This window comes from Canis lupus, chromosome 15 (assembly GCF_011100685.1).
Source record: "Canis lupus familiaris isolate Mischka breed German Shepherd chromosome 15, alternate assembly UU_Cfam_GSD_1.0, whole genome shotgun sequence".
Taxonomy (NCBI): Eukaryota; Metazoa; Chordata; class Mammalia; order Carnivora; family Canidae; genus Canis; species Canis lupus.
In genome coordinates this window covers 2,606,798-2,623,154 of record NC_049236.1, presented here as the reverse complement: position 1 = coordinate 2,623,154, position 16,357 = coordinate 2,606,798, and the positions used below count along the sequence as shown (strand labels likewise).

Sequence of the window (16,357 nt, the reverse complement as noted above, 5' to 3'; positions counted from 1 at the left end):
CTCATTTCTAGAACGAGGAAGATATTAATTTTGTGTGGTTTTTTTAATGAGGCAAGTCCCTCAGATGAAAGTCTCCTATTAATTGTAGTAGTTTTAATTTAAAACTTGGGTTTTTCTGGATGATCTATCATATATTATCAGCAAAAGGATATTTATATATATGTATCTGTTCTTTTCTAATATTTTTTGCTAGCTTCCTTGTATTACTGTATTTGATAAATCCTCCAAGACAATGTTAAAAAATACTGTGCTGGCAAATTTCTGATTTTAATCAAAATGGTTTTAGTGTTGCATCATTTTAGAATACTATTTGGTATGATCTTTTGTAAATAGTCTTTTTTACATTCAAGTAGTTTCCTTCTATTCTTATTTTACTTTGAGTTTTCAGTATATTAGAGCAATAGTTGACAAGGAGTAAGGAGTAAGTGCTCTATAACTACTTGTTAAATAAAGGTATATTATAGTGACTGCTAAAGGTTATTAATGCCTTTTTCATTGATTACTGACATGATCAATATGGTTTTTCTCTTGGCATTATGGATTGTGTTAATATATTCCTTGGTATTGGAACACCCTGGGAAAACCTTGCTTGGTCATATATATCTTTAATGCATTGCTAGTTCTATTTGCTAATATTTTATTTAGAATATGTGAAATAGTCATACATTTATCTATTTTTTGTACTAAAAATCATGTTTTGGCATTAAAGTTTCTGTGCCATTAAATGAATCAAGGAACATACATATTTTTTCTCAGTCTGAAACACTTCTTTGTTGAGAACTGCCCCCTACTCATGAGGGTGAGTGCTCAGAAACCAGATTGACTAGGACACTGCCTGCCCACCTGGTCACAGCTCACTGATTAAATGATCTTGCCAAGGTCTGGAATTTTGAATTGAGTGACAGACACTGGAAGTGGCTAAAACTGAACCATGGTAAGGGGGGTGGTGCAGAGGACATCCCTTTGGACACCAACCAGACATACTGGTTCCTCACCTTTCACAGACTGGGCTAATCACTTCTTCTTTGGATTCTCAAAAATACTCCAGAATCCTTCCCCATTATTATCACTATCACCACCACCACCACCACCATCATCCTTTTAAATTAGAAAGTAATTCTGGTGAACTTGTTACTTGCAAATAAAAGAGGCTTAATTACAAAACGATGTAGAGTCACTTTTCTTTGAATATTTCAATAGTTTTGCTTTTGTTTTCAAGCAAAGTTTGACTTTCCCGAAATGACACAATGTGTAACGTGTGCAGTAGAAACCCCTTTTTAAATTGGAAAAATTAAAAAAAAATTTATTGGAGTTCAATTTGCCAACATATAGCATAACACCCAGTGCTCATCCCGTCAAGTACCCCCCTCAGTGCCCATCGCCCAGTCACCCCAACCCCCCACCCACCTCCCTTTCCACTACCCTTTGTACATAGAAACCCCATTTGATTTGTTCCTATTATAGACTGAGTGTTTGGTGTCCTGGCCAAATTCAAATGTTTAAATTCAAATGTGTTTGAAGTCATGTTGAAGTCCCAAAGTGACTATATTTGCAGAAAGGGCCTTTATGGAAGTATTTAAGGTTGAATGAGGGCATAAGGATAGGATTAGTATCTTAATTAGAAGAGATATAAAAGACCTTCTTCTCTCATCCCATACACACACAAGAAGAGGTCATCTGAGCACATAATGAGATGGCACCCACCTACAAACCAAGAGAAGAGGCCTCAGATTGGCTTTGGATCTCCCAACTTCAAAACTGTGAGAGAATAAATTTCTGCTGTTTAAGTCATCTAGTCTATAGTATTTTGTTGTAGCAGCCCAAGCAGACTAATACAATTATCTCAAATGGCTAACTAGTGACCCAATGCTGCTTATCAAACAATCCATCATTACTAATTTGAAATGTCACTTTTTTAAAAAAGATTTTAAAAATTTGTTTATTCATAGAGACAGAGAGAGAGAGAGAGAGAGAGAGAGGCAGAGACACAGGCAGAGGGAGAAGCAGGCTCCCCGCAAGGAGCCCGATGGGGGACTCGATCCTGGGTCTCCAGGCTCATGGCCGGGACCGCAGGCAGTGCTAAACCGCTGCGCCACTGGGGCTGCCCTGAAATGTCACTTTTATATTAGATTTAAATAAATTATCAAGTCTGATAATTTCTGAGCTTCCAGAATCATTTCACAAATTTATGAGTGTATTTTAGCACTAGTTTTATCTTGATTATTGTCCCTCTATAATACAAGATAATATACCATATTGGTAGGGCAAGTCTGACTTTATAATTGTTGCAAAGTTTTATTGGCCGTTCTAGAATACCTACCATTCCAAGTAAACTTTAGAATCATTTAATTGAGTAAAAAGAAAAGTTGAGATTTTTGTGGAGGAGCACTGAAGTGGAGGGAAAGTGACATATTTAGGATGCTCTATTTTAATCCATGAATATGGTGCTTGTCACTATTCTCTCCATTTAAATCAGTAACTTTTGTAGTTTTACTTATAATGTCCCATTTAATTCTTGTTTATTCTTAGCTATATTTCCCAATATTTTTTGTGAAAATATTCAAACATACAGAAAAGTTGAAATAATTTTACAGTGTGCATCCATGTATCATTACCTACCATTAACATCTTACTCTACTTTATGCAGTGTTTTTATTAGGCAGTGAATGGGAGCATAGACTGCCTGGATTCACTGCCTGTAAACTACATAATGCAGGGCAAGTTACTTAACTTTTCCAAACCTGTTTTCTTATCTGCAAACTGGGAATTGCCTCAGGGGGTATTATGAGGGCCAAATAGATTAAAATATGTAAGGCACTGAGAACAAAGCCTCATCGTGCTCTGTAAACACTGTATGCCAACTACATTAATGTCCTTGGGCTGTTACAACTAAATATCATAGACTGGGTGGCTTAAGCAGAAATTTATTTTCTTGCATTTGTGAGGCAAGAGGTTACAGATCAAGGTCTGGCACGGTCAGTTTAGGATGAGAATTCTCTGGCATTAGATGCCACCTTATTTTTTTTAAAGATTTTATTTATTCATGAGAGACACACAGAGAGAGGCAGAGACACAGGCAGAGGAAGAAGCAAGCTTCATGCAGGGAGCCTGATGCAGAACTCCATCCCGGCACCCCAGGATCACGCCCTGGGCCAAAGGCAGGTGCTCAACCGCTGAGCTACCCAGGGATCCCCCACCTTCTTGCTAAATCCTCACATGATCTTTCCCAGGTGCCTGCACCTTCAGAGGGAGTGCGCCACTTGATGTCTCTTCTTATAAGGACACTAATCCTATGGGATCAGGGCCCCACCCTTATGGTTTCACTTAACCATAATTGCTTCCTCACTCCGAATACAGCTACACTAGGGGGTTAGGTCTTCAACATTTGAATGGCAGAGGTGGGTGGGGAGACCCAAAGACTCAGTCCACAACAGCTAGCCAAAACATAGTTTCATTCTATATTCTAAATTGTTGTTTTTGTAAGCTATTGATGTAGAAGTGTATTCGGAATGGTGTACTCCTATTTTGTTAAGGAAACAAAACCTACCAATAAAAGTGCATTACAGTATAATCATTTGTACAGAGAATACATAAAAACTCATGAAAAAAAAAATGGTGTGGTGTGTGTAGGTAAGTCTGCACCAGATATTAGCAGTGCTTATCTCTGCTTGATGAGATTCTAGGTAATAATTATTTTGCTTTTGGGTATTTTCTGGCACTTCAGAAATGCAAGAAAGGAATTAACCTAAGAATTTATTGAATGCTAGCATAAAAAAAAGACCCGATCATTCTTTTAGTAAAACACAGGATTCCGTTCCATTTTCAATCTTTTCCACGTACCTATGAAATAAAGTGGTATGGATTCGTTTACAGCAATGTTGTTTGGACAAAAAAAAAAAGATACAGATGTTTTCCTTTGGTCGAGGGTTCCAGGCTCCCCGTGGCAACAGTCCCTTGCCCCTTGCGGGCAGGGGGGAGACGGCTTCTTCAGCAGGTCGGGGTGGGGACGCGGCACCGGCTCCGAGCCCCCCCCTCCTCCCCCCGGCCGCCCGCGAGCCCGGGGTGACGCGGCCCCGGGGCGAGCATCCCGCGAAGCGCCGCGAGCCCCAGGCTGCCCCGGAGGACGCTGGGAGCCACGCGCGGAGGCCGCTAGCCGCGCAGGCGCACAGGTCGGGGCCGCGCTACGTGGGGGCGTCTCGACGCTGCGCGGAGGGCGTCGGGCCGCACGAGGGGGTGAGCGGGGCGAGGGGGGGCGCGCGGGGCGAGGGGGGGCGCGCGGGGCGAGGGGGGCGCGCGGGGCGAGGGGGGCGCGCGGGGCGAGCGGGGCGAGGAGGGCGAGCGGGGCGAGGGGGGCGCGCTGGGTGAGCGGGGCGAGGGGGCGCGCGGGGCGAGGGGGGCACGCGGGGTGAGCGGGGCGAGGAGGGTGAGGGGGCGAGCGGGGCGCGCGGGGTGAGCGGGGCAAGGGGGGGCGCGCGGGGCGAGGGGGGCACGCGGGGTGAGCAGGGCGAGGAGGGTGAGCGGGGCGAAGGGGTGATGGGGGGCGAGCGGGGCGCGCGGGGTGAGGGGGGCGCGCGGGGCAGCGGGGTCTGGGGCGGGGACCACGGCGAGCGGCGGCTCCTCCCCGCCGGCGTCTCGGGTGGCGCGCGGTGCGCCCAGCGCCCGGGTCAGGCTCAGACAAAGGCTGCGAAGTCCGGGCCTGGAGAAAGGGTTATTACTCCCTCCGTTGCGGGACGAGGGGGACGGGAGCGGGCGGGCAGGGGTCGGTGACTTGCGGCCCCGGCGACGGCCCCGGAGCTGGCATTCCAAACCTCCAGACTAGTGTAAGCATCGTGCACCTGCAGCGGAGTTGGCCAGCGCAGTGGTTTGGCCCGTGTGGGCCGTGCATGTCCACCGTCTCCATGTACCTCTCGTAAAAAGTTTTCACTGATCGGTGTAAGTTCTAGAATTCACTGTGCCACTGAGCGATTTCCAGGTCCTTTTGCCGACTAATGTTTTCTGTCCAACATCACCAGGGGTCTTTTGAGGTGGAACCTCCAGCTGCCTGCTGAGAAGACCGATGGAACTCAAGACGAGATGGGCCTTGCGAGCCTAGACGTTAAAAGGTCCCGACTCCGGATTGGGTACACTCTGTTCGCTGGGTGCCTGAGCGTGGAGGACTCCAGCACCACCGCGAGGCTTGAGTTTCCAGCAGTTTCCTTATCGAAGATGGCCATGCCCAAATAGGACCTTCTGCCTCGTGGGCTGAGGCGGAGAGCTCCAGAAAGGAGTGCTGAAGTCATCATGCTGCAGCAGCTCCTCATCACCCTGCCCACGGAGGCCAGCGCGTGGGTGAAGTTGCGCCATCTGAAGAAGGCCAAGGAGGGGGCGCCCCTGTGGGAGGACGTGACTAAGATGTTTGAAGGAGAAGGTGAGAATAGGCTGGTTGGTGGGAAGGAGGAAAAGCAGCGTCGTCCTCTAGTGTGAGAAGGGAGGTAGACTCCTGAGCAGAAGCATCCCTTGGGGTGACACTTGGGTAAAAGGTCTCTGGGGTTCTTGATTATGGCACCTGGCCTGGGGGTTTCCAGGATAGTACTACTGGTCAGTTCAACCCAAAACCAGTATGTGTCATGCCTGTATAGGTTATTTCTTTTCGTTTTCCCCCGTGGGTGTGTGAGGCTGGGAAGACTTGCCTGATTTTCTTTATTTTACAGTGATGAAAATTTTTTTTTATTTTTATTTTTTTTATTTTTTTTTTCATTTATTTATGATAGTCACACACAGAGAGAGAGAGAGGCAGAGACACAGGCAGAGGGAGAAGCAGGCTCCATGCACCAGGAGCCTGACGTGGGATTCGATCCCGGGTCTCCAGGATCGTGCCCTGGGCCAAAGGCAGGCGCTAAACCGCTGCGCCACCCAGGGATCCCTGAAAATTTTTTAAAAGATTTTATTTATTTATTCATGAAACACACACAGGGAGGCAGAGACATAAACAGAGGGAGATGCAGGCTCCCTGCGGGGAACCTGATGTGGAACTCTATTCTAGGACCCTGGGATCAGACCTGAGCTAAAGGCAGATGCTCGGGTAGCCTGGGTGGCTCAGTGGTTTAGCACAGCCTTTGGCCCCCGGGGTGTGATCCTGGAGACCCAGGATCAAGTCCCTCATTGGGCTCCCTGCGTGGAGCCTGCTTCTCCTTCTGTGTCTCTGCCTCTCTCTCTCTTTCGTTAATAAATAAATAAAGTTTAAAAAAATAAAGGCAGATGCTCAACCTCTGAGCCACCCAGGTGCCCCTACGGTGAGGAAATGTGAATCAAATGAGAGCCCTGTGCAGGCACTTAGTGGCTAGGTCAGGAGTAGAAGGCAGCAGGGAAAGACTAGGTGAGCCTGAAGTGTCTTGTGCTAGAAAGCAAGGAAGAGTGCAAGATGGACATGTATCAGCAGGTTGGGCAGTTTGGACAGACCTTTAGAAGACTGCTAAGTATCCAGATTGATTGTTAACACTGGAATAAATAAAATTCCATAAGTTCATGATGACAAAATAGAGGAAGGGGAAAAACTCATTTACTGACAGTGGTGTTGATTCATATGCTGATTTCTTACTTTGAAAATAAATTATTGTGGGAACAAGGAATAATACATTTACCTTGCTTTTGAGATCATTTTCAGTTGTTGAGGCAAAGCTTTTTACAGAAAATAGTCTGCCAATAAAAATGGAAGAATATTTATGATAGAATATTATGATAGAATATTTTACTATAAATGAAATAATGGGGAACAGGGTATTCACATGGTGCCAAAGTATTGCCCCCATAAATTACTTGCTAAATGCCAAGGAAAGAACACACCTTTCCAGTGGTGGTATCTGGGGGTCACTGTCTTAACCAAGTGTGCCACTAATGGGATAAGCTCACATTTTGTGCCTTCTGGATAATGTAGTATAAAGCACATGGTATCACCTATGAAGAATTCCGCCAAAATGTTTAACATGATCCTAAATTGAGCTTTAAGGCTGAACCTTTAAACCTTTTAAGGTTTAAAGAAAATACAAGGGATAGAGAAGGTAAACGTAGCACCATCAGACTGTTGGTCTCTTAAAAAGTCAATGTCATGAGAAAAGGGGAAGTACTATTCTAGAGAGATTGGAGATAACAGCCATTTTGAATGTGTGAATCTTGGTTGGCTCCTGGGTCAGAATAAATCCAGAATAAAAGATAATTTGAGAAGAGTTGAGGAAATCTAAATATAAATTATTAACTTGCTTAGATGTGATAAATGGTATTGTGGTTATGCAGGAGAAGATCCTTATTTGAAGTATTTTGGGGAGCGGGGGCACCTGGGTGACTCGGTTAGTTAAGCATCTGCTTTCGGCCCAGGTCATGATCCCAGTGTCCTGGGATGGAGCCTATATTGGACTCCCTGCTCAGCGGAGAGTCTGCTTCTCCCTCTCCCTTTGCCTGCTGCTTCCCTGCTTGTGCGCTCTCTCTCTGTCAAATAAATAAAATCTAGAAAAGAAAAGAAAATGAAATATTTAGGGATGAAATATCATAATGTCCGCAACTTTGAAATGGTTCAGAAAGGGGATCCCTGGGTGGCTCAGCGGTTTGGCGCCTGCCTTTGGCCCGGGGCACGATCCTGGAGTCCTGGGATCACTCCTGGCATGGAGCCTGCTTCTTCCTCTGCCTGTGTCTCTGCCTCTCTCTGTGTGTCTCTCATGAATAAATAAATAAATCTTAAAAAAAAGAAATGGTTCAGAAAAATAGATGAAGAAAATATGGCAAATATTAACAGTCATTGAATGCAGGTGGTGGATGCATGGGTGTTCAAAATTCATGATAAGAAGTGAGGGAAAAATACCAGGACAGCAATTCGTGTGCCTTAATTCCTAGTTTATATTTTTAATACGTCACGTTCAGCCAATATTTTGGAATTCTAGCAACCTGGCAGAGTATTATGCCTAACACTTTAGTAGATTAAAAAAAATGAACTGGATAGTTTCTACCCATATATTCATACTAATATTCAATTGAGGGAGATAATTATATAAATAAATATAATAGGAAGCAGTCTGAGAAAGATAGCAGAGTAGAGATAAAAACAAGCCTTGGAAGAGTACAGGGAAGAGAAAGCTTTCTTCGCATTAAGAGTGTTTGAGAAAACTTCACCTAAACTGGTCCAGAAGGACATCTGTTTTTCAACGAGTAGGATGTATGTTCAAGAACAGTGACTAGTTATGTGGGTTGGGTGTGTCTAGTGGATGAAGAAGGGTGTTTAGAAGGAGATAATACTTAGAGAAGCAAAGATGGACTGGTTATGGAGGATCTTGAAATCCATGGGAAAGTGTTTGGATTTTTCTTTCTTATCAGTGGGGAAGCTTTGAGGATTTTTGAACAGAGAAGTGGCCCAGTATGTCTGTGCTTTTGGACCAGTGTTGACCATTGGGAAGTATTAATATCCAAAGAAGTACACTGTAGCTCCTTTTTATTAAGGAAGCTCCAGTCAGGGCAGCCCAGGTGGCTCAGCGGTTTGGGGCCGCCTTCGGCCCAGGGTGTGATCCTGGAGGCCCGGGATCAAGTCCTGCATCAGGCTCCCTATGTGGAGCCTGCTTCTCCCTCTGCCTCTGTCTCTGCCTCTCGCTCTCTCTGTCTCTCATGAATGAATAAAAAAATGAAATGTTAAAAAAAACGAAGCTCCAGTCTGCTCTGAGTTGCTCTAAATGTCCCTATTTGTGAATGTTTTGAGAGAGGAGCTTGAAGTTCAGCAGGTCTGCAAGCCGGTTTTCTGTTTTCGGTGGTGGTGTGGGGGGGCAAGGGAGGCAAACCTTATGGCTCTTTTCCTTTCTCAGTTTTGCTCTCTCAGGATGCTGATGAGACCCAGGGAGAAAGTTTCAAGGATGAAGTGACCTCTGCACCCTCGACAGTGGAATCTCAGGTGGGTTGCAGTTTCCTGTCACTTTATTGAAATTGTTTCTCAGATTTTAAAAGCCTTGGACTTTGATATTCTTTGACTCAATTTGCTGGATTGGATTTCCTTAGCCTGTTCCAAACCAGGCCACATTGGTTGATTTCACAGGTAAGTTTCCCACCAATAGTAAGAGGTTCCTCATAATAGAAGTTCACCATAATAGAAGGTTCCTCAGGAACCTTCTTGTTTCAAGCAAACCTCTGGCCATTTATCCAACACAATTAAAAATCATGGGGGATAGGCTAAATGGAGGATGGGCATTAAGGGGTGCACTTGTTATAAAGAGCCCTGGGTGTTATATGTAAATGATGAATCACTAAATTCTCCTGAAACCAATATTACACTATTTGTTAACTAACTAGAATTTAAATAAAAATTTGAAAAAAAATCATGTGGGTGCGTGTATGTGTGTGTAAAAGTAATGTAGTCCTTGCCCTGAAATGTGTATGTGTGTAAAAGTATGTAATGTAGTCCTTGCCCTAAAACCTCACAGATGTCTTCTGGGGGGAAAGACAAAACATTGTAAAACATTTTAAGCGGCATGTAAAGATCAACAGAATGCAGTTCTGATATTCTTGGGAGATGTATATGCTTCTTTAATGACCTTTAAGAGAGGATATCTGGTTATGTTTTGGAGCAGAATTGTAGATGAAAAGGGAAATAAACTATTGGCAGATCATGAAGGGCACAAGCTAAATAGGCTGACCAGAGAAGGAGGGAAAATTTCCAAGAGCAGTAGGAAGTGTCTGTGTATCATAAATGAACTAATCATAAAACTATTGGCACTGGCAATGGACAAAGCTCTGTGCTACCAAAACCCAGAATCAGGGAAACTCAAGAAAAGCATAGATCGGGATGCCTGGGTGGCTCAGTGGTTAAGTGTCTGCCTTTGGCTCAGGGCATGATCCTGGAGTCCTGGGATCGAGTCCCACATCAGGCTCCCTGCACGGAGCCTGCTTCTCCCTCTGCCTGTCTCTCTCTCTCTCTCTCTCATGAATAAATAAATAAATAAAATCTTTTAAAAATTAATAGATTAATCAGAGAAAATCGATATAAAGGAGATATTCTTAGAGAACAGAAGAGTTTTATAGTGGAACGATCTTAGCTTCCAAAATAACACAGTATAGGGTTTAATCACCTGTCTTTAACATTTCTCAGATTCAGTTTTCTAATGGGTTAAATGTGGATGCTCTTGTCAGCTCATAGGCCTGAAATGCCTTCCAGAGTTATTTATAATATATAAAAAGCATTAGAATCATCTTCATACATAAAGAATGTATTGTTATCTTACTCTTCTGGGTTCTGGGTTCTTTTTGCATTTGGTAATATTTTTAAAAATAACTGCAAGGTGGTTATGTAACGTATGTAGGTCATACATGACAGGCTCTTGTACTTCACAACACAGTGTCTGCTTTGGTCAAATCTTCCTTACTGGGCAGAATCCGTGCTCCCTCCAGAAATGCGCTGTTCTCACATACTTTGCTCACTAACAGAAACACCCAGCTAATGCTGCTTTACCCATGCTGAAATGTTCTCATTTTAACAATTCATTCTCAGCCCAACCAAAGTCCCTGTCTTGAACTCTCCCCTCCCTCAAATAGTTTTGATCTTTATTGTCCTTAATCCAAATTACCATAGACTGTTCTGAGACCTACTTTAATATTTCATGAGTATTTCTCCTTCAGCCATATCATAAGTTGCAAAAGGCAACTTAGATGTTTTCTGCACTGTGTTGTAGTCTCCTGCAGAGAGTCAGCCAACTAATTTTCAAGAGAGTGTCCAAGAAAACTTGGCTAGAATCTCTTAGCATGTAGGCAATGTTAGACCTGAAAAGGAACATATTTGATATTCTAGGAACTGTTGACCTTCAAGGACATATTTGTGGACTTCACCCAGGAGGAATGGGGGCAACTGGCCCCTGCTCACCGGAATCTATACCGGGAGGTGATGCTGGAGAACTATGGGAATCTGGTCTCAGTGGGTAAGGATAAGTTCCCCTTATAACTAGAACCTACCTGTTGTAAGAAAATCTTTATTTCTAACCAAATTACTGTGCCCAGGCTTTGGGTTGTGATACAGGTTTCTAGTTCCTTCTAAACAGCAAGGCAGGATTGCTGTGGTCTTTTCTGCCTTGATCTTTCTGCCCTAGCCCTCAGCAGGCCTGAATACCAAAGAACTATCTTTTAATTCTTGGGTTGGTTCTTTGACCTCAGCACATGCAATATTTTCTTCTTCGTGAGCAGGATATCAGCTCTCCAAACCTGGTGTGATTTCCCAGTTGGAGAAAGGAGAAGAGCCATGGCTGATCAAGAGAGTGATTTCAGGAAGTCCTAGTTCAGGTAAGAGCAAAGCAGGTGGGGCCTCTGTCATGTTTGCTAGAGAGCTCCACTTGAAGCCTTCTCCAGGCTTTGGGGAAGACCATGCCACCCAGATGGGACCCACAGGAAACCTGATTACTACTCTGCACTTGCCTCTTCTCATTAGTTTCCCTGGAATAGGGGGAAAGAGATGCCTTTCTCATCAGAGTTAGTTTTCTTGACTAATTCTCCTGTCCCAACTTTCAAGATTTTCTTGCTTTCTCCCCCATTCTGAATCTTGCCCTCATCATGGTTGCTTTCTCCTGTCCATCCAGGTATTCATGGGTCACTCCTCATTAAGTACAGCACCTTTCACCAGATTCTCATGTTATTTTATCATGGATTTCACTCTTTCACAGTTCCATTAAAATTTCTTTTTGAATCTTACTTTGTAATCCTAGCTTCAATTCTGATTCTCTTTTTAATTTGTGTAATTTAACTTTTTATTTCAGGTAACTTAGGACTCTGTGAGAAATCCTCACAGAATTCCTTCTTACCAAATCAAATAGATTTTAACAGTCTCCTTCATCTAAGAACAGCAATAATGACAGCTCTTCATCAAGCTGGCCTCCATGAGTCCTGTGCATATGTTAGCCTCATCTTACAGAGGAGAAAAAGGCGGCTCGCAGGTTAAGAAATTTGTCCAGCATCACTTAGCTACTGGTCAGTGGAGTTGGTATTTGAATTCTAATCCTTCTTATTCCACAGTTTGTGTTTTTAACAGCAGTACTCTACTCGACAGCATTGGGTTCATAGACCTGGCCACCTTCTTGGTATCTATCCTTTCCTCCACCAGCCAGTTTATAATTTTTATCTCCTCTCTCTTTCTCTTCCTGCTTTTTCAGAGTGCTTCTCATCAATATCCTTTTTAACGCAGTTATGTCATTTCCACCTCTATTAGGATAGGCTAAACTACTATAGCAGATAGACTCTAAAGTGTGGCTCAAGCAGAAGAGGAATTTCTTGCTCATAGGTCTGGAGGAACTGGTCAGTCCAATAGATAGTTCTTTTCCACCCAGTGAATTGGGGATTGATATTTCTTCCACATGGTGGCTGCACCATTCCCTAGGGCCTCTTCCTCATCTAAGTGTAGCCAGCACAGAATAAGCACACAGGAGCTCATCTGGGAGGTTTTTGTGGGCCAGCCTGGAGTGAGTGGTTCACATGACTTTCACTCTGAGTCACTTATGGGAGAAACCTTTGTCACTTCGCTCAAATCAAAAAAAAAAAAAAAAAAAGAAAGAAAGAAAGATTGGGAAATATAGTGTAGTTGTGTGTCTAAAAATGGGAAGAACTGATTTTGGTGAATATCCAGTAGTGTCTGCCACAATCCTTGAGGGGCTGCTATTCTATATCTGCACAAATGCATTGTGATGGTTTTGGCTGTTCCTTGACACCGATATTCTCTATATTTTCATCTTTGTTTTATACATCCATATGAACTCTATTCCCATATATCCCTGGCATTTAGGACATTTCTGTCTGGGTGCTGTTGTCACTTCAAACCCAATACATCCGAAAACAGACCATCTTCTCTCCCAAGCAAATTTCTTATCCTGATTCCTCTATACTTTCAGTCTCAAAGACCACATATTATGGTATCAGCAAGACTGTATCATGTTTTTCTACTCTCAGTGCTTCCCTAATTTTTCATGCTTCTCTGATATTACCTGCTAGAAACACTTCTCCTCTTCATCTTTGGTGATGCAGTGCCAAGCCAAGTCCCAGCGTCTCATGCCTATTACTATGATTTTTCGTTGTATTTGTTAATGTTTTATTGTTTTTCTGAACCATTTTGAATGTCAGATTTGACCTCTTGAAATATGACATTTATCTTGTTCTTAATGCTGAAAAGTTAAGTGACTCCTTATTCCCTATAATAAGTAGTGAAAACATTACTATTTGTTTTTTTTAAGGATTTTACTTATTTATTTAAGAGAGAGTAAGAGTGAAAGTGGGAGAGAGGGGCAGAGGGAGAGAGAGAATCTCAAGCAGATTCCATGCTCAGCATGGGATTTATCTTCACAAGCCTGAGATCATGTCCTGAGCCAAAACCAAAGTGCTTAACCAACTGAGCTGCCCACCTCTCTCTTGCTTTTTAAGTCCACCCTAAGACTTACCAAGCTATTCCCGAGCATTTTGTATGTGCTGATCCTAAGGTGAGGTTAGAAATTCCGGGGAATGAGTTTGTTGTTGTGAACAGGAAATATTGGTGGTTTAGGATGGCAGAGTCCAAAATGGATGGATGGGAATGGAAAAAGAATAAAAACTAGAGAAACTCCCTCATCTCAAAATATTGTCCCATATATACTATGGATAGACTATATAGTCTCTATCCTTAAGATTAAGATTTCATAGTATAGTTAATAATATGTCACAAATTAAGAAGACCATGTTTCACCTCCTATAGGTATAGGCAAAAATTATGAAGATTGATAAAAATCCAGTGAACTTGAAGGGAAGGGCACCCATATTGAGAGGACACATGTCTCCTGAGAGCACACATACCCAGAACCGAATAATTCCTCTTTAGTAAGTTCTATGAAGTATTGACAGGAATGTAAACAAATGTTTCTATAATGATAACATGAAAAACTGGAGACAACTTAAATATTTGTCAGTAGAGAAGTCAAATTATTATATGCCCATCAATGGAATGCATGTACTTGTTAAAAATAATGAGATAAATATAAATATACAGACATGGAAAGGGGGCCTGTAAGATACGGTTGGGTTAAAAAAAAAAAAAAAAGATATGGTTGGGTTAAAAAACAAAACAGATAGATAAATTATATATATATTATATATATATATATATAATATATTACCTTTTTTGTGCAAATGTATATTTGTAACCATACATACATAAATACATTCACATGTACATACTTTTGGGAATATCTAAATGGATATATTCCAAAATCCTAGGAAACTAAGGGAATGGAGATGAAATGGAGAGAGGCTGTCCCTCCTATGTTATTTAATGTTTTCTTTTAATGTGTAGAAAGTATGAGATAAATACTTGAAAAAAAAACTTTTTTTATTATAGGGAAGATTTTGTCATAGAAATCTGGACTTGAGACAATATGGTACAAGAATCCTGTGTTCCTTAATCTCATCTCTTGCTATCTGCCCTTACAGTGATGCTCTTTTCTTAGTTGACTTCCTTCTGGAATTCACATGGATGAACTCCTCCCAATTCCTGAAAGTCAGCCCACATATTCTAACAGCTGCTTTCCTTTGACAATTTCTTCATTTATTTTTTTTTCCTTCATTTATTTTTATATTACTCTCTAGGGGGCAGAACTACATTTGAAGATAGCCCAAGGTTTCTATGCTTAGTACATGTTAATTTTTCCCCCTCCTATTCTCACTATGGCCATTTATTTCTTAAAGTGCACTGAATATGGGTCATTTGTATTTTGGGATTTCTTTCAGACTTGGAGAATAAAACAGAAACCAGCAAGTCCTCCTTAAAGAATGATATTTCATGGGAAGGATTACACCATGGCCTCATGATGGAACAGTCCACAAGAGGAAACACCTTATATTCCACATTGGGAAGAGTCTCCAAATGTGATAAGTTAGAAAGCCACCAGGAAAACCAAAGAATGGGTGAGGGGCAAATTCCCTTGACCCACAAGAAAACACTCACTCAGGAGAGAGGCCAAGAATCTAACAGATTTGAGAAAAGTATTAATAGCTCAAAAGTTATTCCAAGACCAGAAGGTCCTCTGAGAAAAAAAGACCATAAATATAAGATACCTAGAAAGAGAAATAGATACAATTTAGATTTGATTAATCATTCAAGGAATTATACAAGAATGAAAACCTTTGAATGTAATATTTGTGAAAAAATCTTCAAACAGCTCATTCACCTTACAGAACACATGAGAATTCATACTGGAGAGAAACCTTTCCGATGTAAAGAATGTGGAAAAGCCTTTAGCCAAAGTTCATCCCTTATTCCACATCAGAGAATCCATACTGGTGAGAAACCCTATGAATGTAAGGAATGTGGGAAAACCTTCAGACATCCATCATCTCTTACTCAACATGTTAGAATTCATACTGGGGAGAAGCCCTATGAATGTGGTGTATGTGAGAAAGCATTCAGCCAGAGCATTGGGCTGATCCAGCATCTGAGAACTCATGTTAGAGAGAAACCTTTCACATGCAAAGACTGTGGAAAAGCATTTTTCCAGATTAGACACCTGAGGCAACATGAGATTATTCATACTGGTGTGAAACCCTACATTTGTAATGTATGCAGTAAAACCTTTAGTCATAGCACGTACCTAACTCAACACCAGAGAACTCATACTGGGGAAAGACCATATAAATGTAAGGAATGTGGGAAAGCCTTTAGCCAGAGAATTCATCTTTCTATTCATCAGAGAGTCCACACAGGAGTGAAACCTTATGAATGCAGTCATTGTGGAAAAGCATTTAGGCATGACTCATCCTTTGCTAAACATCAGAGAATTCATACTGGAGAAAAACCTTACGATTGTAATGAGTGTGGAAAAGCCTTCAGCTGTAGTTCATCACTTATTAGACATTGCAAAACACATTTAAGAAATACTTTCAGCAATGATATGTGACATACATTCAACATCAAATAATCCTCATAATGGAACAAAAGCCTCTAAATCAAAGGTTTTCTGACTTGGATTTCAAGAAGCAAGGATTTTTTTTTTTTTTTTAATGACTCGACCCAGTGTTAAAAACTATCAGTTTTGCCATAATAAAGAAACTTCCTGTTACCAACATTGTCTCAGAAAAGAAAGGGCATTTTAATATTTTAAAATATAGGGAGGATGTAATCATTAGGAATAACCCTTAACATTGAATTAAGTTAGGTTTATGAAAATCTCCCAAATTTGTTTTTATTTTTCTCATTTCATTATGGGCCAGTGGAAGGTTCATCATGGCTATTTGGACTGGCTTTTGAGAATCACTGTTTTAATAATCCCTTAAATAATCAGAATAAAATATAACTTTTTTATTATAGCCCTTTATATGGCTAGAAGGGGTATAAATAAAAATACTGGTTGGCTCA

General features: G+C 41.9%; 1 protein-coding gene across 4 annotated transcripts; it reads left to right on the top strand.

Moving 5' to 3' along the window:
- Positions 1-4,117: 4,117 nt before the first annotated feature.
- ZFP69B (ZFP69 zinc finger protein B) lies at positions 4,118-16,357 on the top strand. 4 transcript variants are annotated; one of them, XM_038557742.1, is made up of 6 exons: positions 4,118-4,233; positions 5,013-5,407; positions 8,820-8,905; positions 10,793-10,919; positions 11,182-11,277; positions 14,734-16,357. In XM_038557742.1, the coding sequence occupies exons 2-6, from the start codon at positions 5,281-5,283 to the stop codon at positions 15,897-15,899; spliced, it is 1,602 nt and encodes a 533-aa protein (XP_038413670.1). In that variant the 5' UTR covers positions 4,118-4,233; positions 5,013-5,280; the 3' UTR covers positions 15,900-16,357. The 4 variants fall into 4 exon arrangements, with proteins under 4 accessions (XP_038413670.1, XP_038413672.1, XP_038413671.1 ...); XM_038557744.1 differs by having other exon boundaries at positions 4,146-4,169; XM_038557743.1 differs by lacking the exon at positions 4,118-4,233 and adding an exon at positions 4,778-4,932.